The sequence below is a fragment of the Podarcis tiliguerta genome (assembly GCF_965153285.1).
Source record: "Podarcis tiliguerta genome assembly, chromosome: 10".
Classification (NCBI taxonomy): domain Eukaryota; kingdom Metazoa; phylum Chordata; class Lepidosauria; order Squamata; family Lacertidae; genus Podarcis; species Podarcis tiliguerta.
This window is the reverse complement of record NC_139543.1, coordinates 57,007,496-57,034,900: the sequence shown is the minus strand read 5'-3', so window position 1 is coordinate 57,034,900 and position 27,405 is coordinate 57,007,496. Positions and strand designations below refer to the sequence as shown.

Below are 27,405 nucleotides of genomic sequence, written 5' to 3'. Positions count from 1 at the left end.
GCTCCTGCACTCAATCGGAAGCTGCATCTTAGTTTTCGAATGTTTTCGGAAGTCAAACAGACTTCCGGAACGGATTCCATTTGAGAACCAAGGTACGACTGTAGTTAGATGGATACCTCTCTTCACAAGAACCTACCTGAAACCTGAGATCTTCAGACGCCCTTCTCCAAATGCCCCACACCAAGTGAAGTGTAGCTATGGGAGAGGGGGCCTTTTTGAGCGATGGCGCCTCAACTATGGATTGTCTTCCCCAGAAATGCTCACTTAGTGCCTACCATAATGTCATTTTGGCACCAGGAGACGACTTTGTTCTGACTCTCTGGACCTGTTTTTATGCTGTACTTTATTAGCTTTCTTGTTACTAAACTATTTTTTGGGGGGGAACTTTGTTATAAGACAGTCTGTAAACAAAACAAATAATGATATATATTATCTAAACTGCCACATGCACATGGCAAGAAGGGAGAGTCAGGGATGGAATAACTGGTAAAAAATTATTCCAGAAAGTAATATTTGCCTAAGACATTGCTGCACACAAGATTTCCACACAGAAATGAGCAATTTCCCTTTGGCTGCATGAACTCCATTAAATATAAAAATTAAGGGTATGGGGTGGGGAGAGAAATACCTTGTGATTTTAAAAATTCTTAGCAGTCGCACACATCTCAGCACTGAGATACCCAGTGGTGACATGATCTTTGTTTCCACCAAGATGGTCTCTAGGATTCCACCACACACAATAAAACAGTCAAAGCGGTTGAAGAGAGAGACAAAGTAGGCTTGAAGACCCAGGCTGTACATCTTCAGGAGCATCTCAGCCGTGAAAAGAGCCAGCAGTACCTTATTGGCAGTGTCTCATAAAAATAAATAGACAAATAATGATCATTATAGTGGCACTAAAAGACAAATATAACAGAAAGACCGTAAGAAGAGCAGAAATCTTCAAATTAGGTTTTATCCCTTGCAACTGCTGTCTTCAACAATTCATTACTGTGAACTTTTAACCTGTGTTTTGTTTTTACAGACATTTTGGACAACTTTTCAAATGTTGATAACAAATCCTAGGGTTGTAGCCAATGTTAGTTAGACAGAGGGCACATCCATAGAAATTAATGGATATGACTAGCTGAGGCCCATTAATTTCAGTGGGTCTAAAGCTGAATAGAACAAAACAAGATGTAACCCTTGATGTCCAAACTCAATATTTGAATTTTAGTATAATTTTGTTTAATCGCTATTCTTGTTTCCCTTTTCTGATAACTCAGAAAAATTCAGCAGCTGAATTCTACCACACATCTGATGCTGGTCCTGCTAAATGCCACATTATAAATTAGCTCAAAATAATAAGTTTTCCCCCTTAAAATATGCTGCAAATGACTAAGGTTGCAAACCCAACACTCTCTGTTCCTGAAGGGTTTAGGATGGCATATATTCTCACCAGTTCACTGGTAGAGAGGCATGCTGGTATTGGGAAGAATCTGCAGTGGCAGACACTGCAGCTATATCCAGGTGGGTAGTAACCTTCCACTGGCAAAGTAAGGAAGAAAAAGCCCCAAAGATCTTGAGAGCCCAATCCTTGGGTACCTCTACTGCACCAGCCCTGGAGCTGCTGCAGCAAAAATGGGGGGCAGGGAGACCCCACTGCTTCCTGCTTGGCAGTAGCCAGCAGGGCCTTACACATGGCAGAGGCTCCACCACTCTGCAACTAACTCCCTGCCCCCCAGTTGGGATTGCTCTGCAACATAACTTATATAACTCTGAAAAGTCACTCCTGATTTATCCCATAGTGTTGTGTACATCAGTCAGAATTACTAGATAGCTATGACTGTCCTTTATTCTAGAAAAATGGCTTTTAAACTACATTCTGAAGAATCCTGTGATTCTTTGGAAGCTTATCAGGGATTTCTCAATGCAGAAGATCAGCAATGGCAGATGAGCTTCCCTGAAATACAGCTAGTCCATCTCTACAAGCTTCTGTAAAGTGCACCCATGTGGGAATTTTGGATGTCTTGTAGAGTGCATGCTCAGTTTGAATAGTGTGACACTGAGGCCAAAGTTTCCTGGACATGTTGCATGAGAACAGAATGAGCACTCTAAAACATGCCCCAGAACCTGTACAACACTCAGGACATGCCACAATCAGGAGATAAGTCCAGAATCAGGGAGATGGTTCAAGGAGCAAGAGCCCTGGGGGCCTTATGGGAAGCCTCTGAGGTGACATGAAGCCCAAAGGTCAGAGGTTCCCCATCCCCATATTACATAGTTGTGATGTTTCAACATAGTCTGCCTCTTTTGTTTGTATTGTTGCACAGAGCACTGGGGACCCGATTATTTGATTAGTTTAATGGATTAATTATATTATTATGCTCTTGGAACATGGGGCTGCATATAGTGGCACCTTAGTGCCTGTTCATATTCTCCCTTCCCTATGCTAGCTGGCCAGAAAATAATCATAAGAACCATGGAGCAGAATGGAGAATATTTCAAGAAGGTAGTTTTTAATATTTTGTATTTTTCCCTGGCAAAAAAGGTAAAGGGACCCCTGACCATTAGGTCCAGTTATGGCCGACTCTGGGGTTGCGGTGCTGCTTATACAATTAAATGGTTTTACTTTTTGAACACTAAATTCAGTTTATCTGCACACATAAATAAAATTTCAATTAACTATAATATTATGTACACTCTCATAAATAAAACACAGCATTATTTTAACAAAACAGAATCCTCCATACCTTGGACTTCAGTGAGCCAATCTGACTGGTTATAATGTTCAGAGGCAATTGTGAGGGTGTTAAGAAACACAAGGAAGATCACGAGCCAGTAGAACACATTGGATTTGACAGCAGCTCGACATTTCCGTCTGCAGAACCGATTCCATCTACGCCAGTAGCGGCTTGAAAAATGGAAAGAAACGTGTAATTATGTTTGCTCTGTGCACCAAACAAGTTGTTTACAACACCCTAGGAGGTCACCTTTGACCTCCAATTATTAATTTGTATTTACTGGCCTAGCTTTCTAGAGGAGTGTTTTCTATGTTTGCCTGGACATGGAATGAAAGAAGCAAAAGACAACATATTTACACATTGTTCAGTATAGTTGTCCAGTGGTCCAGTGAAGCCTACAGAGCCTTGATAGTATTCCTACAAGAGGCCCTCTTGGGCATGGACTGCTTATGAAAGCAGGCAGACTATGTCTCTTGAATAGCCCAGCCTGTGTTGCACAATGTGCACACATTTGTAGCAAGCTACAAATCATAGTGCAAGCTCTGTTTTCATTCTCCCTTATAATCTTTAAATTTCATTTTACTAGTTGTGAATAGTGAGATTTTATACAAAATGGACACTTACATGGGGATGCAAAGGGATGCAAATTCTTTACTGCAGTTGCACACATACCCTTTTAATCAGCAGTAGCTTGGGCCCAACTCTAAAAAAGAATATTCTCTTGGATATGGGTAAAAGGAGCTGTTTATTGCTTCCTATTTTGCTTTCTCTTCATATGGAAGTCAAGACCACACAAGGCCACTGACCCAAACACCAAGTTCAACTTCTGCTGTTCAGTTTGAAACCAATTTATGAAGATGAGCTCTAAACACCCCAAGGTGGATAGTCAGTGTTGGTGGGCTATAATGCTATATCTCCATCTACCAGCAGCTACAGATGTTCCCCTGGCTCTTTTACATAAAACATTAATCTCTCAATTACCAAATAACTACAGCCATAATGTTTGCCTATAGAAGTCAATGGAAAAGTTGTCCCTTTCCTGTCTCTCTAATATAAATTGCAACTATTCAGAATTTCATAGCAGAGGTTAACAGCCATCAAGATCCCAACAACAACAGAAACTGCCTTGCCCAGAATTATTTTCAGAAACTGTGTTAGCAAGGTCTAGCATTTTGTCCTTTGAACCCAAAGCTAGGGCTACTATTTGCTGAGACAGAGCGTTAGTACAATGCTATGTTATGTTTCCTGGAACACGCAGCCCCTCACGAGTGTCACAGTGATTTCTGGGAGTAATTACTAACCACACCAAGTATTTAAAGCTAATTATACAGCCCCTACTCTTCACAATTTAGCTTGCCTAGCAACCAGTTTCCAAGCAACACTTGGCTCCTGGATAATAAAGGCAATGAGTTTGGGTTTGTGTGTTTAAAGCACATATAAAGTGGCATGTGCATCTTCCTTGGCCATGCCTATCTCTCTCAATCTCTTGCTATGGATAAGCACAAAATACATTATAAATCAGCAACCAGTAAAATAACATGCTATAAACACATGTGAATCTTACAGCAACACTTTATGAGACAAACAGGTGCTCCTTTACAATTCTTATTAAAGAACAACATCTTATGGCAGACTTCTCCAATCTTGCCCCTACCCACCCAATTCCTAGCCAACATTGGGGATGGTTGCCTTATGACATTACTAAATATATGAACACATTTGATACCTACCCACAACACACTCAGAAGTTCTCATGAGGGAGTAGCAAATCACTGAAGAACTACCTTTTCAGTGAAAGCTGCATATTCAAGGAAAAGCCTGGAGAAGCCCTGGGAGACCAGCCCCATACAGGCCTCTTGCACCTATTGGCCTGACTCTTAGTCTCCTCTAATTACTTCCTTCCTTTTCTTTCTTAATGGGTTTTCGCTTCATCACGGCTTCAACGGCCATAGGGGCGCCAATGTGGAAGCTAGTCTTGTTAACCACTCCAATCTTAATTAGATTTCCTCTTCATCAGAGTAGTAAAGGAAGTAACTCAGCAGCCTACTAATCAAAATCTTTAGCTGGCACTCTATCATTGCCATTACTAGTTACAACAGGAACAACAAGAAGATAGATGGAATGTTCATTCAGTAAAGATGGTTTTTTTTTGTTTTTTTCAAAAAAAGCTATTGCAGTGCTTACCTAAACTTAGATTTAGATATCCGGTGCCTGAAAGAGAAAAATAATAATAATTGTATCTTAAGCATATGATCTGTTCTCTTAATTTACATATAAAGAGAAAGAACAAAATAAGAAAGAGTTGCAGATTCTATACAGATTTTATTTTATTTTTGTCATTGAGGACAAAAATCAATACAGGATGATAATATATAGCAGCAAACCACCTAAACTGCATCATTCTAAATGTTTTGAGGATTATATCCACAATCTAGTGGGAAGGAACTGTTGAAGGCTTATCCTCTGTCCATTATAGCCAAACATGGGGGAAGGGGTATAAATGTGATGGTGGTAGGAATCAGATAGATATGACTGATGGCTTATTTACGTGCTAAGATTCCAAAAGCACCATGTCCCACTGCCACCAGCCCTCTTTTCAAGGAGCCTGTCCATTGAGTAATTAATAGGTTCTTCCTGAATCGCATAGATTTAGTTCCTTTAAGGCTCAGTCTAGAAACTGATTCACATGATCACTGTGAAAACTGCTTATAAATCTTCTTAAAGCAGGGTTTTTTCCTGTGGTCAGCAAGATAAGTGGAACTGCTAGTATACATGGCATTAAACTCTTTGCCAGACTTCCAGACAGTGGCAGCTACATGCATCCAGCTGGCATCAGCGACAGCATGGGCAGGATTTTCAAATAGGCATCTTGTGACCAATAGTCATGTAGAAGGTAACATATATCTTATAACAGTTAATAACCGTCTTAAACTAGCTTGAAAAAGACACCAATTTATATCATTGGTATAGATGTGGCAAACAGCAACTATACAACCTAGTTCCCCAGAGTGGCTGGGGGAATACAGCCAGGTGGGTGGGGTAATAATAATAATAATAATAATAATAATGCTGTCCCAAATCGTGCTGCAAAATGTTCTTGTCCCCATATAGACAACCATTCTTATCTGTTTCCACATCAAGAAAATATTTAAGAGATAGGAAGATACCAGCAAAAGATGATGCAAATAGAGTGCACCTCTCTTTTTTAGTGTTATAAGTAATACATGGGCAGATAGCTGCCACCCATGTATTACTTATAGCTGGACTCCCCAGCTCAGCACCTGAGGGCCCCAGTCCTGCCACTCACCACCTGGCCTAGGGCGAGGCCTGATGGGCTCTATAAAGGGCTGCTGCTGCTGCTGCTGCTGGGCAGAGCGGGCTCAGTTTTGTTTTTACTTGTTTAAATTGCTGTTATTTTTTACCTATGTCATTTTAAACTGTGATATTAATGTTGTATTCTTAGTTTTAGATTTTGATTTATGTGGAAATAGTTTCCCATTTGGTTGTGTATTTTTTTGATGTGGTTTATTTGTTTATGACTTCTGTAATTATGTAAATCTTGTTATGCTGTAAGCCGCTTTGAGGATTGTTTTTTAACTATGGAAAGGCGGCATACAAATAAAAAATGATGATGATGATGACAGTGGGATTAGAACAGGAGTGCGACCTGTTGCCTTGATGGACTCTTGTGCAATGATGGCACTTGCATTGCAAATGAGTACAAAAATGTTCTTGCTTGACAGTGCCATGGCTGGTGAACCTATAACAATGCTTTGAACATGATGCGAATAATCTTGACAATAGCACAGAAGCTCAAAGATGCACCAAGAAAAAACCTACCAGCCAGATAACATGCACAACATTTGAGGAACAAAGGGAGTGTATAAGGTTAGAAGTTAGATGTTTCCAAAACAAAATGTGAAGCAAATTGGGAGAGGTGCATATCTCACCACTGATTGGTTAATGGTGTTATCATCCCACTATGGTGGTCCCATCTCTGACTAGAACCAAAGTACAAAATTATTCATTTTTGCTAAATATTCACCTTTGCTTATTCATTTCTCATTATTTGCTGAAACTAAGGGATCCAAGTAAACACTTGGCTAAGCTTTTTTCTGACTTGCAGACTTGGAATTAACTTTGAACTTAAGAGGTAAGGTAAAGGGACCCCTGACTGTTAGGTCCAGTCACAGATGACTCTGGGGTTGTGGCGCTCATCTCACTTTACTGGCCGAGGGAGCTGGCGTACAGCTTCTGGGTCATGTGGCCAGCATGACTAAGCTGCTTCTGGCGAACCAGAGCAGCACACGGAAATGCCGTTTACCTTCCCACCGGAGTGGTACCTATTTAGCTATTTGCACTTTGACGTGCTTTTGAGCTGCTAGGTTATTTTAGCTACTTAAGTTTATATTTGGGTTTAGGTTTGGGTTAAGTTCAGAGTAAATACATGAGTAGATACATTTCCACTATAGTCATGATGCTTAGTAGGTGACCTTGGGCCAAGCACTAACTCTTGGCCCAAACTAATCTATCCACTGAGGTGCTGTGATGATAAAACAAGGGTGGTAGTGGGAGGGAGGTACAGTGGTACCTCTGGTTAAGAACTTAATTCGTTCTGGAGGCCCGTTCTTAATCTGAGGAACCACTTTAGCTAATGGGGCCTCCCACCGTCGCCACGCCGCCGGAGCACGATTTCTGTTCTCATCCTGAAGCAAAGTTCTTAACCCAAGATACTATTTCTGGGTTAGCGGAGTCTGTAACCTGAAGTGTCTGTAACCTGAAGTGTATGTAACCCGAGGTACCACTGTATATGTATGCTTCTTGAAGGAAATATGAGATGTAAATGTAATGAATAAATAAAATGATGGAGTAGAGATAATTACCATAAAGAAGATAATTTATTTACTCAATTTGTTGTTGTTTAATACTTAATAATTTTGGGAAGGGAACAGGGTGATGGTGGGGGAACAGGGCAGTGTGTTGGTGTATTGTTAGATCTGTAAGTATATGGATGGGAAACAGAAAAGGTGTGGAGATGGAACAGTAACTTTAGTAGAAACTCCCATTTCTTTTAAAATGTTTGTCAGACATCAAAATGTTTCTGATTTGGGGGGATAAGAAGTCAAAAGAAAAGCACCTCAGGATTGTGAAAAAGCAACATATTACAGCCTTTACACAGCGAAAACTGGGGAGTAGGAAGAAAAGAGGTCAAAGAGAAAAGTTAACAAAGGAAGAAAATGGAACAATTGTCTAGGGAGAAATGCGGTTAGGAGCAAAACACTGAGAAGCAGAATCAATGTTAAATTCATCCTTGAATTTAATTTTAGGGATCCCTTTAATTTTAGGGATCCCAGTTAAGAAAAACCATACTTCTACCAGCTCAAGAAATAACCATACTATACTTTGGGGGGTAGGGAGGTTAATGTGTTTTAGTTAACTGGACTGTATTCTGAATATTACACCTGATATGTTAATGTCTCTGGAGGAAATGGAAAGTTGTTTTAACTGTTGCACTTACTGTGCAGAAGAGAAATAAAAGTAAAAAAGTAGGTTTGTTTAACAGGAGCAAGGGTTCCACTTGGTATCCTTGCCCTGCAACAGAGGGCAGATCAACAACGAACATTAATGGGTCTGCAAATTATTAGTGCTTAGGGACACCTTAAAATGTTAAACTAGCCCTCACTGGGAAAATGAATTTAAAATTGCTCATAATCCCACTGGGTAAATTCAATGTTATCTCTTTACTTTTCACCAAAGGGGCTGAGTGGCATTTTGAATAACATTTTATTTAATTAAGCTAACAGATGTGGCAGTTCTTCCACACATCATGCATGTGATAATTGTATCTCTGGTGCATTAGACGCTGCAGTTAAGCATCTCTGCCATGCCAACAGGTTACCTAATAATATCCACCCACCCTTTACTAGTTTGCATCTGTTGCTCTCCCTGACAATTTTGTGTATGTGTGTGACAGAAAGTGTGTGTGCTTTTCTAGCTGAAATGACTTTAAAAACTATTGGAGACAGCTAAGATCTCTCAAAGCAACAGTGGCGGTAATTCACACCATTTTTTGTTATTCAGCATTTTTATAGACCTACATTCTACCTCAAACCAACAATCCTACTGATTCTCTTTGAAGGTATTTATTTATACAACAGATGGTTAATTTACTGAATTTACTACTATGTAGATTACATTAAAGGGAGATTAGACAAATTCATGGAAGATATAGTCCTTCAATGTATTTTAGTCATGATGGTTCTGTAGAAACTACAGGTTCAGAAGCAGTATGTCCTTGAATACTGTGGGGGCACCACAGAAGCAAATATTCAATTATATATTTATTTACCTATAGGAAGCTACTTGTTACTGCAAAAAGTAATCCTGAGCTCATACATTGAATATTTCCATAGAGAGTGTCCATACTTTTCAGAAGATAGCCTAATTTCCCCCAAGCGATTCTTACAAAGATATGATGAAGACATATTTCCTCCACTACTCAACTCTTCCCATCAACGTCATGGATTTTAAGGCAACAAAAAGTAATTCTAAAATGACCAAAAAAAATGTTCTTTGTGCAGTTTTGCTGTTGTCATGGGATTTAACACAACAGCAGAATTGAGTCACCAAATCTTGTTTGGAAATGAATCTAGGAGAGAGGATTCTGGGCCATGTTCTTGATGGCAGAAGTCCCTTCTGGTGATATATTTAGGGCAAACTCATGGAAAATATTGAGTTTTCAGGACCTCCCCTAGCCACCACAAATATCAATACTAGGGGCTGGTGTCCCTGTTTGCTTTGCTCACTAACCGACCACCGCCCTGCCAACACCACATTGCCAAACCTGCTTCCTTTATACCTAACCAAACCTTCCTCCTTTTACACCTTACCCAAGTCTCCTGTGTAACTCGCATAGAAGAGTTATCAAACAAAATAGCCTTATCTGGAGGATACCCGTGGAGAGTCAATAACCTGGTTTTGAACTGCTCTACATTTTGGTATTCTGGAGCTAACAGAAAACATGGTGCAGACTTCAAAATAACACACTTCCTTTCATGCCCATGGGCAGTGCCAGAAAGGAAATTGGAGCGGGGGCAAGCACCCTTCAGACAAACAGTTCACACTTATATATTTAATATGAAATATACCATTATTTTTCTTCCAGAAATATTAGACATGAGACATAGACTTTTAGAAGACACCAGAAGGCAGCCCTGTTTAGGGAAGCTTTTAATGTTTGATGCACTACTGTATTTTAATATTTTGTTGGAAGCCGCCCAGAGTGGCTGGGGAGGCCCGGCCAGATGGGTGGGGTATAAATAATAAATTATTATTATTATATTATAATAGCCTGTCCCCTCACCCCAAACCACACCTTGCCCCTTCATTGACCCCAATGTACTGTTCTGGTGCCACCATTGTTTGAATTTTACATTGCTCAATAAAAGACACTATGGGACGTGGGACAGAAAAGTGAGGTTTGGCATTCAGTGTCCTTTTAATTTTTCCTACAGTGTCAAAAGCAATCTGAAAGGCGTATTGAAAGCACCCTGCAGAGTGAGCTGCGTGGGAAATTTATCACAGGAAAAGCACTCTCAGAAGCCATAATCTCACACAGCTCTTCTCAGAGTCCATATTTATGTATTTCAAATAAAAAACAAGTATAAATGGATGACAATGAAAGTTGGACTCTGTTCTATGCAAAGTAGCAGCTATTTTGTGATACAAATAATGTTCTATGGGAAGCTCTGAAGTTCTAGAACAAGGGAATATCTAATTCCAGAACACCAGTGTGACATAGTGATTAGAGTGCTGGACTAGGACCTGGAAGGGAATATCTAATTCAAAATGTTCTCTCATTCTGATTTAAGAAGAATGAGTCTCTGGCAATGCAAATTCAATGGTTCCTCTTCATCCTGGAGAAGAGTGACTAGTGGGGTGCTACAGGGTTCTGTCTTAGGCCCGGTCTTATTCAACATCTTTATCAATGACTTGGATGATGGACTCAAGGGCATCCTGATCAAATTTGCAGATGACACCAAACTGGGAGGGGTGGCTAACACCCCAGAGGACAGGATCACACTTCAAAACGACCTTGACAGATTAGAGAACTGGGCCAAAACAAACAAGATGAATTTTAACAGGGAGAAATGTAAAATAAAATAAAATGAGAGGCACAAATACAAGATGGGTGACATCTGGCTTGAGAGCAGTACATGTGAAAAGGATCTAGGAGTCTTGGTTGACCACAAACTTGACATGAGCAAACAGTGTGACGCGGCAGCTAAAAAAGCCAATGCAATTCTGGGCTGCATCAATAGGAGTATAGCATCTAGATCAAGGAAAGTAATAGTGCCACTGTATTCTGCTCTGGTCAGACCTCACCTGGAGTACTGTGTCCAGTTCTGGGCACCACAGTTCAAGAAGGACACTGACAAACTGGAACGTGTCCAGAGGAGGGCAACCAAAATGGTCAAAGGCCTGGAAACGATGCCTTATGAGGAACGGCTAAGGGAGTTGGGCATGTTTAGCCTGGAGAAGAGGAGGTTAAGGGGTGATATGATAGCCACGTTCAAATACATAAAAGGATGTCACATAGAGGAGGGAGAAAGGTTGTTTTCTGCTGCTCCAGAGAAGCGGACACGGAGCAATGGATCCAAACTACAAGAAAGAAGATTCCACCTAAACATTAGGAAGAACTTCCTGACAGTAAGAGCTGTTCGACAGTGGAATTTGCTGCCAAGGAATGTGGTGGAGTCTCCTTCTTTGGAGGTCTTTAAGCAGAGGCTTGACAACCATAAGTCAGGAGTGCTCTGATGGTGTTTCCTGCTTGGCAGGGGGTTGGACTCGATGGCCCTTGTGGTCTCTTCCAACTCTATGATTCTATGATGAAAGTCTTTAAGGTTTACTCTTTAACTATCCGTCAGACTCCATGGTGGAATAAGGAAGACACAAGCATAAATATGGTTAAACTCACGCCAGCCGTGCTCCACAGTTTTCTCCTTCAATATCTCCTCCAGCCACATTGTCAGTGTTCACAGATTCTGTCTCACTGGTGGGCATGCTCACTACATGGATCAGAGGAATGAAAATAGAAGGTCAGTAATTGGTCTGCAATACACAAATGTGCAGTTCCTGGCAGTGAAGGTGCTTGCTTAGCAAAAAAGCATAAATTAATAAGGAAAATGAATTGTGACCAGAGGAAAAGCCCTAAGATAACATTTTCCTGAATTTTAACCTGTTTGTTTCAAACAATGTGATACAAATTTCCTGAACTATTTTTACATCCCACAAAGATACCTCTTATTGACATTTCCATCTGGCACAGCCCCCTAAACTTTAAACTTCCACACAAAAAAAGTCACACAGACACCCCCCCCCCCATTCTGCTTTCCTTGATCTGTTTTTGTGCACAACTGTCTTTCCATATATAAGCTTTTTATTTTTATTCTTTAAATTCCTGATTTAAAGAACAGTGCACAGTCCAAACAGGAATATGCTTTATGGGCAGGAAATGAGCAAAAAACAAAAGAGCTGTGTTGAGGAAAAGCCAGAGACAAGGTAATTAAAAAGTGATTGTGAATAACTACAATGCTAGAGCACTAGGGCAATGTTGTCCTAACATTCTAGGATGCAAAATTAGGAACAATCCACACAACCATCCTGGCATACTGAGATGTTAGTTAAATAAATGCACACATTGCTTTGCATGTGGAATAGCAAGTTATTTTATTGTTTCATTGGGTAATTTAGTCAACATGTACCATACTATCACTCTACCCTCTATGGAAGCTTTGTGGTTGCCTTACACGCTGGGCATTTTGTAAAACAATCACACTTATGGCTCAAGCAATTCACCCTAAATATAGACAGAAAGTAAATACAGTATAAAGCTTTTGCTTCTATTCAACACTTGATGATTTGGACAGGGCAGGTAACATCCAAAGCATGTCATCTAGGTGCAGAGCACAAATGTGAAAAAGGATATTTAGAGTTGATTCATACAATAGTCTTGAGAAGCTAGGATGCAGGTAAACATGGTTGTATACACATTATGAATCAACCCACTACCTGGATAGTCACTAGTCAGCCAGTGATAAGCCAGTGAGGTTTCTTCCCCTTTTGAGTTTGTCACAAAGTTTGCATGTAATTTATATGCATAGAGAAGAAAAAGTTGACCATTTCACCATACACCCATTTTAACACAGGTTGAAATGAAACTATATTCTGGAAGGATTGTATGAATTAGTTCACTTACACAAGCTGTTTCTTGCTCATTTTGCAACCCACCTCAGGTCAGGGAGTAACCCATTAGCAAGTGTTATAACACAAGATTTGTTCTCTATACATTACAGTTACATAAGTTTGGGAGTGTAAAACATACATGAAATTTAACCGGGTTACAGCCACTGACTATTTCTAATAAAATCAAAAGAGGACAGTTAAGAAGCTAAGCAGAAGTAATGTTTTCTCCTACATTCCACATCAGTGTGTCATCATTCTGAATCTTAAGGCTTCTTGACACTATGAACAATTCAGATGAGTTAACATAATAAAGTTGAATGATATGAGTCCCACAAATACTTTTCTAGAAGACAATTGTGAATGTTTCACAATAGGCTATTTGGTGCATTTCCAGGCCCTGTATAACTTGAATAGAAGACTTAATGAAACACAACATCCTGATGTGGAGGATGCAGAGGGTATTTGCAGAATCCTCAAGATACCTGCAGGGAAGTGAACTTCTGTAGGTCACTTGAATATATTTTGAAAGATAAATTATATATGTGAAAGATTATGAAGTACAGAAATAATGTTAAAGCAGAATTATGATATCAAGGCATTACTCCATATTATTTTATCTTTCAGAATAGTGAGCTTGTCAGGGATCTGTGACCTTTACAACCAATTGTTTGCCCATGGCAGGTCTTTTTATGTTGCTCTTTTAAATTTAAACCAAATCTTTAATACTGTCTTTCTAAAGTAAGGAATGACTACTTTTTCTGAGGGGTGATTCAGCCACTAGAGCCTAGCATCTTCCCCATAGACACAAAAATCTACTTATTCCATGATGCACCTCTCCCACACTAGTCATAAGGTACAGGCAATGGGCTCTTTAAACCAAACCAGGGAAGAGAGCAGTAACGAGCCCTTAGCCCATAATATTTTGACTTGTGAAGTGAGTGTGTGAGTGCAAAAAAATGTGGTTGCCCTTAAGCCCTTGCTTAATTAAAAATATGGGTCCTGATGAAAATTACAGACTTTAGTAGAGCACTTAGATAGCCAGCATAGCATAAATTTAACTGTTATTATGCATATTATCTCCTGGGTCTTTGGATAATAAAGCAATCTATGGCCTTTTAAGCTGCGGGGGAAGGGGGTTTACTGTTTTTGTTTACTATAGCATGTATTTTGTGTTTTTATATTGCAAACCACCCTGTGATCCTTGGATGAAGGGCAGTATAGAAATCAAATAAATAAATAAATAAATAATCGTAAACACCCTAAGCAAATGTTGGCATCTGTCTTGACAGACAATGAAGTGTGCCTCCAGGGTCCAAACAGCTGCATTAGCAGCACTGAAGTGACCTCCCCGGATTGTCACAGGTCCTGGCCTGTCCAAACAACAATATTCCCTCTTATTCTTATCCCAATATTCCAAAGGAAAGCAGAGAAATACATTTGGCACCAGCTTGGCTGTAGGAGTTGCTGGAAGGATGCATACAATGTGTCATCCAGCACTGGTCATAGAACAGGATAAGAATTTATTTATTTATTGAATTTATATACCACCCTATATCTGCAGGTCTCAGGGTGGTTCATAGAATAAAATCAAAATATAAAACCTCAAAATACATACTCAAAATAAAAGCAGCAACAACCCAATAAGCCCCTCCCCCCACCTTATAAGATAATAAGAGGAGCCCTTATGGATAAGCCCAAAGGCCTATATTATTCCGCATTCTTTCTCACTGTGGCCAACCTGATGACTAGTGCAAAAGCACTCCAATTCCTGATTCACAGCAACTGGTATTCAGAAAACACTTCCTCTGATACTGGAGGTAATATAGCTATCATTGCTTTGTAATCATTGATAACCTTATCCTCCATGGATTTGTCTAATTCCTTTCAAGAGCTGTCCAGGTTGATGGTCATCTTCTGATAGCAAATCTCATAGTTTTAACTGTGTGCTGTGTGAGGAAGTGCTTACTTACTCCTGTCTGTCCTGAATCTTCCACCATTTCAATTAACCATATTCAATCTATATCCATAGTGCTGCAATTTTCTCACCTAATATTTTTCTGCTCTCCAAATAAAGTACCCAAAATGAACTATACTACTATACTATCTATACTATACTACTATACTATCTATACTACTCAGGGGTGACACAATGTGTTTGGACAGATGATTTGGCAGCCCCTCAGACCACAGAACTTTATACAACTTTATGAGGTTTTATGGCATGCCCTGTATTGTTGAAAGTTATCCAAGATGTCACCAAACATTATTTTATTCTAATAATTCATCCACACAATCACCTTCTTGCACAACAGGGAGAAAAGTAGAGCTGTCACCTTTTGTTTCTGGTCCAGCTGAAAAGTTGGGCTTTAGAAAGTCTGATATTTCCTTCAAAACTTTTTTAAAAAAATGTCAGTACACTGAAAATATTTTGAAACATTTTTATCTACCACTTTCGAAGAAGACTGTCAAAAACAAAAACATAATCAAAATGTTTTGCGTCCATTCATCAGGTTCTATTGTTTTCTTTTGATGGTAGTCAGAAATTATTTAATAAGAGACTGTATAAAAATATATTAATGACTTTAATTAGCTGAATGCAATAATCTTCTTTGTGGTTAAAATGATATAAGTCCCACCCCACCCCTCCAGCAACACATGGTAAGATATTCAGCTTTTAAAAACAGTATGTCTACCTGTGTAAATGTAAACAGGGCTCATCCATACTTCTGTTTGTGATTACTAGTCATGAGTCCAAGAGGTTCTTTTTTTTTGTCCTGCCACTTTCCCTAGGAAAAGCCAATGTTTACTGCTGAATCTGCAGAAAAGCCAATCAACATTTACCCCAGTTCAGCAGTAAACCACAGGTTTTCCCAGGGAAAGCGGTAGGACCCCCCCCCCCAAAAGAAAAGAAAAAGAAAAAAGGGAACTTATGGGAATTATAAGTAGAAATCACAGCACAAACAAAGTGTGGCTGAGCCTAAAGAGTGTAGGCTGTGCAACAACCATGGAACTACGTGGGAGAAGGAGGGTGAATCCTATAAAACTGAATGTAGATTATATAGCAGCAAAGCTTGGTGAATATATCAGCAGCCTTTACTCCTCCAACAAAACTGATAATAGTGCCTTCTCTTTTTATACTTAATATTTTGTACAATCTTCTTTTTAGAAAAAATTAAACATCTAGAACATCGTAGCTTGCTATTAACTCCCTATGCCAATACCTTCCAATAAGTTTATTTTACCTGTCTGCTCAAATAAGTCACCTAAGGAATAATGAAATATTCACTTGCTGTGGGAGAAGCATTCAAAGAAAAATATTCTCAGGTTAGCATTTTATCACATGGTTGACCCTGGGACACAAAATGAAATTATTTGGGGATGTAAGACATTAGATGGAGCTCTTGGAGGCAGCATGGGATACAGTTTTGATGACATCAGGAAGAAAAGGTTGATCCAAAAAGTTACCATCTTATACACATGCTATGGCCTGTTGGCTACGCAAATAAAGTCTATTCATTGACACCTTATACACAAGTGCACAATGCTGCAGAAGCTATAGAAAGACACAGACATGCACCAACAGACTACACAGTTACTACACAGAAACATACACGTACACATAAAGGATGGACACAGAGTACATTGGAACGTTACCATGAGTTTCTGTGGAGTGACTAAACCAAGCAAACTTTCCTTTCTTCTTATCAGGCAAGCCAGCTGGAGCGTTTTCTTTCACAGACAAGATGGTCAAGTACCAGGAACAAGACATCAACAGAGAACATGCAGCCGGGAACGGTCAAAAGAAAAAGAAACAAGGAACTCAGCTTACATGTAGGACAGCCACCTCTTATCTCTCATCATGGGAATTAAGAATGCAGAATGAAAACAAAGGAATATGGAAGAGTGAAACATTACAACAGAAGGGGTCGTCAGTATCTGCTAAACATCCTCTTCAGTGTTCTCATATGCATTACACCTGAAGCCAGGGAATGCCAGAAACACTGGTTGAACTGAAGCCACAAAGACACCAAGATAATAAACTACTGAGTATGCAGCTGCTGCTTCTGGAAGCATCTCTAAAACTTACATTAAACTTGCTTATGTCATCCAATATAGGGAATATCTAATGTGTTTTAGCTTATTTTGACTTTTGCTACACAACACTGGCTTTCTGTGGATGGTATCCAACTAAGTCATACTCAGATGATACCTACTGAAATCACTAGGCTTAAATTAGCCATGACTAACATAACTCCATTGATTTCAGTTAGTTTGCTAAGAATGACCTAGTCAGCTTTTATGGTTTCATGAGGTTTAAATGTTTATATTGTTCAGTGCCTTGATCATTGTTATGAGCTGGTAATGTAACTACATAAAGGTAGTCTTTATGTGAGTATATTGTATTCAATTACGGGGTATCAGAGTTTTTAGGGGCTAACCAGGTTGGGATAGCTGGGATAGCAGGCTTGTGGGTTTTTTAATGTCTGATGTAGATTTTTTCAATTTCGTTGTTCTGTATGGGACAATGACAATAAAGATTATCGTATAGGTTTTTCTTGAAGGGCTAAATTCCATACATTGTTCCATCTGTTCATAATGTTGATATCAGATAAAGTATTCCATTTTTGAACTCTGTATGATGAACAGCTATTAATAAAACTATTAACAGATCTTTTGCTTTAAATTCTTCATTTACTCCCTTGAGTAAATAAAGAAAAACCATGTTCTTATGATAACTGAATCTGGTCCCTGATGATCTTACTTTTTTCTGCAAAACTCGTTAACCAAAATTGCACCACCAGCGGGCACTCCCACCACAAATGGAAAAAGGTACCCTAACCCTTGTTCCTGCATCCCCTCCAGCACAAAGGAAATGATCTGGAAGTAAAGTGGCAAAGCATTATAGAAGAATAATATCATCATCTATGGTGCATTTTTAAAGCCAATTCGCTAGTAGAGATGGTCTTAAAAAGACTCACTCTCCATAGCCATTCCCACTTTTCTTCATCAATACTCCTCACCCCCAACCATCTTCTATGCAGATTTTAAACTGGTCAGTTTCCCAAAAATAATATTGACAAAGGCTTTGTACATAGCTGCTACAAACGCTTTTCCTGTGGGGCTTATATTAAAAATACATTATCTACTTGTGTAAGAGTACACATAGTGTGTAGAATTGTGTAGAATACCACCCTTAGAGTTTAACATTCCTAAGAATAGAAAACTGAAAAACAAAACAAAACATAGCAGCATTGTTTAGGAGTAAAATCAAATCATTAAAATATAATGGTTGTGCAAATATTGCTGTTAAATTGCTCTCCTGCAACTGCTGTGCCGTTCCTGGTTTTTATTGTTTGCTTTTAAGTGTCATATTTGGGTCTGCATTTTAAAATGTTTTCTGCTTTTATATTTTTTATATTGTAACATGCCTTTAAGTATTACTGGAGGAACTGGGTCTAATGTAAAAAAAATATGATTTCTTGATAGTCATGTTTTATTAGGGGCACACTTTCTGGGGGCGTGTATCAGCAGTTAATTGGAACCAGCTGTTTCCTTCCTAAAAATATGATACAATAAAAATACAATAAAAACCTCAGCTACTACAGTAACATTGGTTCAAAAACCCTGCACATCAGTCCTATGATAATCTCATCACCAAACATTTTACGGGATTTTTTAGTTGTGAAATCACAAGCACTAACAGTAACATGTGGCTGTACATGATATTTGCTGGAGCTCTTGTGGAACGGAATAGAGCCAGTAAGCGAACTGCACAGGGGACAGATTTGACAATCAAAATTGGACACCTCCCGTTCAGAGGTCCCTTATGTTCATATACATTTTTCAACATAAATTTCTTCTTCCCACCCCTCCTTTCCTGGTGTTTGTTTTTTGCTACTTTTTATTAGCTGTTTTACAATACATGTGTTTTATTATCTGAACTTCACTTTTATTAGTTCTTTCAGTAATCCACTGCTTATATTTCAAATCCTGCCCATGACCCACCCAGCCAATTTTATAGTGTCAGCCTTATTTATATTCAACAGCAAAACTACACCATGTGTCATCACCACAACACTCCCTTCAACCAGGTCCATGTGTAAGACAGCTACTTCAGGGCAGACTAGGCTCCATCTCCACCACCTCCCTACACATCATTGTGTACCGGTAGCTCTTTGGAATAATGCCATCCTTGGCTTTATTCATCCTGCCTGGCTTTACATCTTCTCCACAATGGATGGTACTCCTTACACATACTGTAGCCATACCAACCAGCTGCAAGATCCTCAATGCATGTCTCTTCTCCATGCCACTCAAGTAATGTTATTTTCATATTCTAGCAAGGCAACAATTTTCCTGCTTGGACTCTACACAACAAAGAAACAGCACTGGCATTATTCAAAGTAGGAAACATAATTTACTTTCCAGTTGTTCACAATACAGAACCAAGTTTTCGTGTTCAGTTGTGAAGCAATTTCCTTAAATCAAGTTACATTTTGTGATCAGCTTCATCACCAGAAAGAGTTTCTGTTTCATCTCAGGACTCTAGTTTCATTATCTTCCTTGGTTTATGGAGATGCTGTCCTCATTTGTTTTATCAATTAATCTATATGAAAGGATACTTTCTTTGTACCACATTTATTAGCAGTGGCATAGTGCCCTGGAAACAATCAAATACTCTACATTTATTTATACCGAGTATGTAGAAAGCTGCACCAGTGTGGAAGCCACATATGATTTTCCTCTTTTCTGCCCATGTGAATGAATCTCAGTACTGAACACTAGAGTCTATATGGAACTGTATGCTGACAATTCGTAATGGCATTTCTTACAGAGTGTAAAATGATACTTTGTAGAAGAATTTAAAAAGGTTCAAAACTCCTGTTACATTTCACTAGCATAAACTGCTACAAAAAGATGGTATGACCTTTTCAACCGAGTCCAAAATTAACTTATGGAATAAACTTACTCAATTCATTGCCACAAGACGTGGTGATGTTCACTGCTGCTAAGACCTATTCACTGGTAAGTTTGTTAAGTTTCCTCTTCTGAAATTAAAAGTGTCTGTATTGAATTTTATTTGCACTTACAGATGTTATGTTTGATAGCACTGTGATCACTGTTTGCAATCCATTCAACAAGGCTTACATCTCACACCAGATCCTGGTCACAATTTAAGATTAAAGTTTGACTTCCCTCTGGTCAGTTCCATTGCCAACTGTTCTATAAGGTAAAGGTACCCCTTGCCAGACTCTAGGGTTGTGCGCTCATCTCACTCTATAGGCCCAGAGCCAGCGCTGTCCGCAGACACTTCCGGGTCACGTGGCCAGCGTGACAAGCTGCATCTGGAGAGCCAGCGCAGCACACGGAACGCCGTTTACCTTCCTGCTGGTAAGCGGTCCCTATTTATCTACTTGCACTTAGGGGTGCTTTCGAACTGCTAGGTTGGCAGGCGCTGGGACCGAACGACGGGAGCGCACCCCGCCATGGGGATTCGAACCACCGACCATGCGATTGGCAAGTCCTAGGCGCTGAGGTTTTACCCACAGCGCCACCCGCATCCCAACTGTTCTATAGTGCACTGTAATTTCTAGGAAATCTAGAAATCTTACCTCTTTGTCATGACTGGAACACACACTTACTTAGTCTGTGTGAGGTAACTGAAGACCTCAACAGTTTGAATTACCTCAACATTTTCTTGTTTAGATGCCACCTTTCATTCTTCATCTCAAGATCACTCTGAAACCCCCTTCAGTTCTTCATGCTAAATGCATACGCTTGCATGCACACCCTGGCCCCTAAGCACTTATAACTCTCACATGTTCAGACAAAAGCCCAAAGAAGGTTTAAATCATTTCTGAATCATCATACTGAACAAGAAAAATGAAAGGGGAGGGGGAAACACATGTTTCCTCAAGAGCCCTCAGTTACCAAAAATAATAATCAAAAATCAGAGTTCCAAGAAATGACTGAGTTTATACATTCAGCAGTCTTAAAACCCAAAAAGCTGTTTCTACACTGTACCATGCCTGACTCCTCTAAAAACAAAACAAAACAAAACCTCCCTGCACATGTGGTGGAACAGGAAGCTAAACTGAATCTTTCTCCCTAATATGCAAATTTTGTACATTTTTTTGAAAAGGGAACATTTAAATATGCATTCTCCCACCTGCAGGCTGAACTAGTGCAATCCCAAAAAAGCATAACTACACTGAATTTATTTTCTGGCCCAAAGTCAGTTCCCAAGTGCATATAATTACCAGGTAATATAACATTTCACTAATTTTTTAACATTAAGTTTTTAAATTGAGACTGTAGGCTGCCTGCTACTAGTCTGAAATGATTATAAAATACCTTTCAGCATTCTTAACATCCAGCTAACATAATGTTATGTCTACTAAATATATTTGTAATTTTGAACACAGCACACCTCAGGAGTGTGCCTTCAGGCAGTTTTACTAACAGGTTTGCCATTATCATAAAATCTTATATGGCAGAAAAATGCAACAGGCACTGTTTTCAGCTTGAAATCAAGAGGTTAAACAATGCTTTTTCTAGTTAAAGCAAGCTTTTCAAGTATGTAATTTTAACTGCAACTCTTCAGACAGTGAAAATGGATAAATTGCACCAAACGGAATTAAAAAACAGGCATATTTGATACGTTTGCAGTAGTCGCTTTTTGTAGTCTGTGAATACTTTTTGGAGCATTCATAGAAGCGAGGAACTGTTAATATTACCTTGAATTAGGCCTTGTGTGGGCAGGTGTTATGCAAGCTTCCCTCACACAGCTGTCAAAGTAACTAATTTATAACCTTCTATATCTCCTGCTATTCTCATCATGATTCTTCAAATATTTTTGTCACTAGACTGATTTAATCTGGACAAATTCTCAGAGAAAGAGGTGTCTACGTTTAAAGTCCTGGTTGGGGAAAACAGAATTATCCAAGAAAGGTACAGTCCAACATTCGCCTGGTTATTTCATGAATATCAGCCCTCCTTACCTCTGCAGCTCCCGACCATACCCATCTCTCCTCCCTGCTCATTTCCTTTGCTTTTCTTCCCCATGGATTTTCTCTTCGTCCATGCCCATGTCCTCTTCCTTTCCTTCCTGTGTACCACTCCCTCTTCCAACTTTTTTATTATCACATCATACATTTAAAGCACATGACTTCCACCAAAGAACTATGGGAACTGTAGTTTGTTAAGGGTGCTGGGGATTGCAGCTCTGGGAGCTGCAGTTCCCAGGATTCCTTGGGAGAAGCCATGTATGGTAAGGCTGTTTTATCATTCTCTTCTCCTAGTAAATATGACTTGGGATTGGGGGTTTTATCAAACAGCTTCTTTCAAGATTCTCTCTGGAAACACAAAGGCTAGGGTTTTGCTTTTTACTGCCAGGACTCTGTTCTTTGTGAGTTGATCATGATGATACTATATTTTAGATTCCCAAGCAATAGTTTCAAAGGATAGATTTGCATGGTATTCATTCATGGATGGTTTAAGAGAGCAATTGCACTTTCTTCCTGTTTGCTGCTGGGCCCAATGTAAGGTGTTATGTTTAGCTGACAAAGCCCTGAATGAATTGGGACCCAGTTACACGAAGGAGTGCCTCTCCCTGTATTTGCTACCCCAGGTCTTACAGTCTGCAGAAAAGGCCGTTCTTGTGGTCCTGTAGTGGTGTGCTGAGAATGGAGGTTTTGTCTTCTCCTATGATCACCCCATGCAGGCCTGATCCCCTCTGGGAAGAAGGTTTGGATATAAATTTAATAATTTGTTTATTTATTTTAAACCACCATACCTACTTTTGAAATCAGCTGAAGACACTATTGTACTAGAATGAGAAGTGTGGCTGAGATCTGTATTTTATTTCTGCTGCAGGGGTACAGCAGACTCCAGTGCCGTGGTAATGTGAATAAAAATATGAATAAAAACAGTTCAGATGTGTGGGTAGGTGCTCTTCTTTAACCAAAGGCCTCTACTTCCACTCCCTTCCTACTTTAAAATTGTGCACTATCCCACTGTCATGTGTTATGTGTGGGTATGGCTATGAATCAGGTTGTTGTTTACATCTTAATTTTTTATTAAGGAACTGGAACAACATACATCCTTTCACTAAGGACAGCTCCTTCAGCCTGAGGCATAATTCCCCATGTGGCCCTACACAGCTGATTTCAAAGAGGCAGAACAAAATGTGCTTGTAACAAATCTAAATCATGTGGCTATTTTAACTGATTTTTATTTCCATTGTATTGAGATTTTTGTGCACTCCTTAGAGACAATTGCAGTTAAATAATTTGAGAAATTAATTTGAGAAATTAAATTAAAAAATAAACTATCAAATAGACTTGGTATGTTGTAAACCAACTTTTACTTTTATTTCTAAGGTGGGATTAGGAAAAGGTTTCTCACTCTGCAATCTTTCTCCTTCCATGCAGAAGAAGAAGAGGTGTAGCACCAATTTTCTTTTTTAAAAAATAAAGGCAGGTTGGAGCTTCTAGGTAGTTCTCTAAAATTAAAGTTTATTGTGATGCACAGGCCTGATATGCTTTGAAAATTTGTATTTTTTGAATGGCAATAGAATCTTGCAGCATGTGATGGTAACCACTCAGCCAGTTTACTTGGAGAGTTTATTGGTTTATCAAAGGTTACCATGCTATTGGGATAATATGTGAACTATCCCACAATAAAATAATAGACAAGTTAAAGGCTACAAATTTTTGGAGCCAAAGTCCAGGCAATGGGATTCCTTAGAATTAGAATCTTATAATATTAATACAGGTTTGTTTTTAAGCATTTAATTATCATCCCAAATGCACTGGACCCTGACTCTCAAGCCAATGACTCTTCTCTCCCTCCTCCTTTTGTCCTCGTTGTCGTTATTATCCTTGGGTGCACTGGTTGGTTCTATTTTGCATTCAACTAGACAGAATTTACCTTCCCTTGACAGCAACCACGAGAAGAGAATGAAAGGCTGGTGACAAGTTTTTATTTTTTACTTTAAAATTGTTGCTTTCTTTTTCAACTTCCATTTTGTTTCATGATCACAGGTTCCTTTGAAACAGAGAGAGAAGAAGAGGAACACAGAGGCAATGAAAACTATGGAACAATGAAGCAATGTTACTGCTGCCCGAGAGATGCACCAGAAACATAAAATAAGCTCCTAATTATTTTGAAAACTTGTTGAATCTCTCTCTAGGTAATAAGAGTTGCCCACATACTGCAGAAGCTATAAAACACTGGGAATTTCAGTAATGTTAACATTAGTGACTGTTGTTTCCATTGCTTATTGTTAATTTTTCCAAACCATGGCAGGATCCAGATTGTGCACATACCCAGGCTGTGCACATTTAAAGCACATGACTTCCTCCAATGAATCCTGGGAACTGCAATTTGTTAAGGGTGTTTGGAATTTCAGCTCTATAGGAGTTAAATGCCAGCTCTCATGATTCGCTGAGGGAAGTTTTAAATGAATGGTGTGTATGCAGCCCCAAGCAATGTAGGACCAACAATATTGGTTTAGTTGTCCTTTGACAAATCCTTTGACCAGGAAGACACATTCCCTAATCCCAGATAAAATTGGTGCCAGCTGCAGCATTTACTTTCAAGTCAGCATGCATGAGATAAATTATGGATCCTTAAGTGACAAGTAATGACAATAGTTTCTTCTCTGTGAAAGTTCTGGCATGTGTCTAATTCTCCCCCTGTTCCCCCAAGACACACACAGTGTATTCCACCACCACAGTAACTGCTGTTCCTGTGGCGCTTTAGTCAGGCTCTCTTGCATAACGCCTACAATTGTTAGAATTTGCAGCTAATCTTTCCTTGGTTACTGAATGATTATTTTCCACTTCAGTGGCAAAAAATAAAAGTAGACACTGTTGCACTCTCCCCTTCGATCAATTTTTGATGGCAGATAATAAATCATTCCATGACATTGTATTTTGTTTTGTGGTATTTGTGCTTGAGGAGCAAAAGGAATTGGTCTGGATGGCACTGCTCACCAGATGCTAAATTGGTGAGCTAAGGAGATGAACTGATAAACAGCTTGGCTCCCAACCTCTGCTATTTCATGATTTTCACTTAGGCAAATTCTGCTGCTGCTGTGCCTTGGCTGTTATTTTTTAATACAAGAAGAGCTCCCCAAATATCCCAGCTATATAGGGTAGCCAAAATATTCTAACTCCTTTCCATCAGGCTATGTGCCTGGAAACTGAATAATACAGAGGGGGAATAATGTGGGTTTGAGAAGATATGGATGTTGAACTTCCATTCCAAAAGGAAGCTGACTTTTCCTTGACACTTCCTGTACATCTATTAATGAACAAAAACCAAGAAGCAAAGTAGCTGTCTACTTAATGACTACGCTACTGAACTGGATGCACACGTGCACACACTCATACATACCATGTTTCAGCAACTAAAATTTAACTATGGGACTGCCCATGAACAATATAATGTGGGCTGTTTTAGTAAGCAGCCCTTTTATTTTTCATATAACCTCTTAAGGCACCGGCATTTGGGAACAGCAGCATTACCCCATTGAAGCTCCCTGGCTTCCACAAATGAATGCAGAAAGAGCAAGCCTGGTGGGTGTTCTACCCGTCTGCTCCCAAATCATTTTATGTCAAGGTGACCAAAAAGGTCAATAACATCCTATAAAACCATCCAAGAAAATTGTTGTTGCTTTTGAATACATATCTGTTTTTCCTGTGAAAGTTTGAACCATTTATCAGTCTCCTTCTTTCCATCAGATGCCCCAGTCTGTTTTTCTAACCTCTGTCTTTTTCATACAGACTCACTTACATCATATTCCCATTGAGATTCAGACAGCGCTGATATACAACCAAAACCCTTGTAGCTGTCACCACCACATGAACTGTCTTAGCCACTTCTACATAGTTAAGATGGGAGATACATAGATTTCCATTGTTTTTCTAGCTCAACTACATGAGGATCTGAGTGATTCTGGGCATCAGTCCTGTTAAAGTCTTGCTAGTTTTCAACTGCATCCTATAAGAGGAGGTGTTTCTTTTACATCCCTATAAGTCTAAGCAATGGCATAGTGGTAAATATGATGTGCAGGTGCTCATCAGGATAACCCCAATAGCCATGTTCCCAAATAGTCCACAACTATGCCCGCGTTACACTGTTTATTAGAATTAGCATGAATGCAGTCCTATACACAATTCCCTTCAACTAAGCTGTATTGAACTCAGTGGTGCCTATTTCTGGATGTGTAGGTTCAGGTTGTAAAACTCACCAAGCTTTAACAAAAGATAATCCGACATCTGAAATACACCTTTAACTATTAATTACAAATGAAAACAGTATTGCAAATAAGAGGTACCATTTAAACGGCAAACATGAAGCAAGTAAGAACCCCATCAAAGATGTATCCAACTTCTGCTTGATTATTTTCTTCATCGTCTGACTTCTGTGCCAATCTGACATGAACAAATGGTCTCGTCCCCATCATATATTTAAAGTGTATGACTTCTCCCAAAGAATCCTGTAATTAAGTTACAGTTCCCATAATTCTTTGCGGGAAGATATGTGGTTTTAATGTATGGTGTGGTATGGAACTGAAGCCTCATTATCACATCATTCCCTTGCCAGAACCAAGTGGTCCATCAGTTAATCTAGCGCTTCTTAATATGATGTTGCTGTCCCTACTCAGTTTTGGTGGTGGTCCGACAAGCTCTCTGGACTTGATTTCAAACAACTTAAGGAACTACTGTGTGATTTTGTGGCATTGATTCAGCAGACAAAGTAGGAGTCAAGTTTGCATTTAGATAGTAAGTCAGCAAACCTGAAAGTTGAAATTCAGGCACCAACATTATAGTATTTAAAGTAATATCTCTTCCAGAAACAAAAAATACCACTGGTTACTTTTTGAGATTAATGACCAATAAATGACATTAAGCCCTGAATTTAAATGGTAGATCTTATATCACTGATTATCTGTATATCCAGCAGGCATAAATACTGTCTGCCATCCAATAACTGTCTTCATAATGCATTCCTTTTTCAATCTTCAATCTATCATAAGCCTTCTAGGATTTGAGTAACACTCTGAAACTGGGTGCTTGGTATACATGGTTTAACATAATGGGTTCCCATTTTTAATATTATACATTCCATATGTAGTTATAGTCAGGCTATTGGCTATTATAGTCAGACTATTGGCTATTATAGTCAGACTATTGGCCCATCTAACTCAATATTGTTTACAGTTTACACTGACTGGTGATGGCTCTCCAGTTTCAGACATACAGATTTTCCCTGTACTACCTAGACATGCAACAAGTTGAACCTGGGACCTATGCATGCACATCTCTTCCTTTTATATAACTAGCTAATTCCCACCATTATGTGGAGAGACAATAGCATATTGTGGGTATGCTTGAGAGCTATAGTGCGTAACATAGAGCACATAGAC

The 27,405-nt window shown here is 39.2% G+C and overlaps 1 protein-coding gene and 2 long non-coding RNA genes across 45 annotated transcripts in view; 2 read left to right on the top strand and 1 right to left on the bottom strand.

The window, feature by feature from the left end:
• The window catches only part of LOC310659268, a 139,048-nt gene extending 136,231 nt beyond the window's left edge, over positions 1-2,817 (top strand). Inside the window, exon 10 of the long non-coding RNA XR_014502688.1 lies at positions 2,721-2,817. This is a non-coding gene — a long non-coding RNA (uncharacterized lncRNA). The remainder of the gene's footprint in view (positions 1-2,720) is intronic.
• The window catches only part of CACNA1C (calcium voltage-gated channel subunit alpha1 C), a gene marked incomplete at its 5' end in the record, with an annotated part of 496,619 nt that overhangs the window by 122,571 nt on the left and 346,643 nt on the right, over positions 1-27,405 (bottom strand). For 40 of the 43 annotated variants that reach the window (XR_014502586.1, XR_014502587.1, XM_083401690.1 and 37 more), the window contains 4 exons: positions 629-854; positions 2,733-2,893; positions 4,908-4,934; positions 11,701-11,791. Coding sequence is in view for 41 of the 43 variants with exons in the window: in XM_083401690.1 (XP_083257816.1) it covers positions 629-854; positions 2,733-2,893; positions 4,908-4,934; positions 11,701-11,791 (505 nt within the window). Of the gene's footprint in view, positions 1-628; positions 855-2,732; positions 2,894-4,907; positions 4,935-11,700; positions 11,792-16,622; positions 16,738-27,405 lie in introns of those variants that run through there. The other 3 variants (XM_083401700.1, XM_083401701.1, XM_083401702.1) reach the window with 1 other exon arrangement.
• LOC310659267 lies at positions 11,683-17,079 on the top strand. The gene is made up of 2 exons (XR_014502687.1): positions 11,683-11,821; positions 16,677-17,079. It is a non-coding gene; the product is annotated as an uncharacterized lncRNA (long non-coding RNA).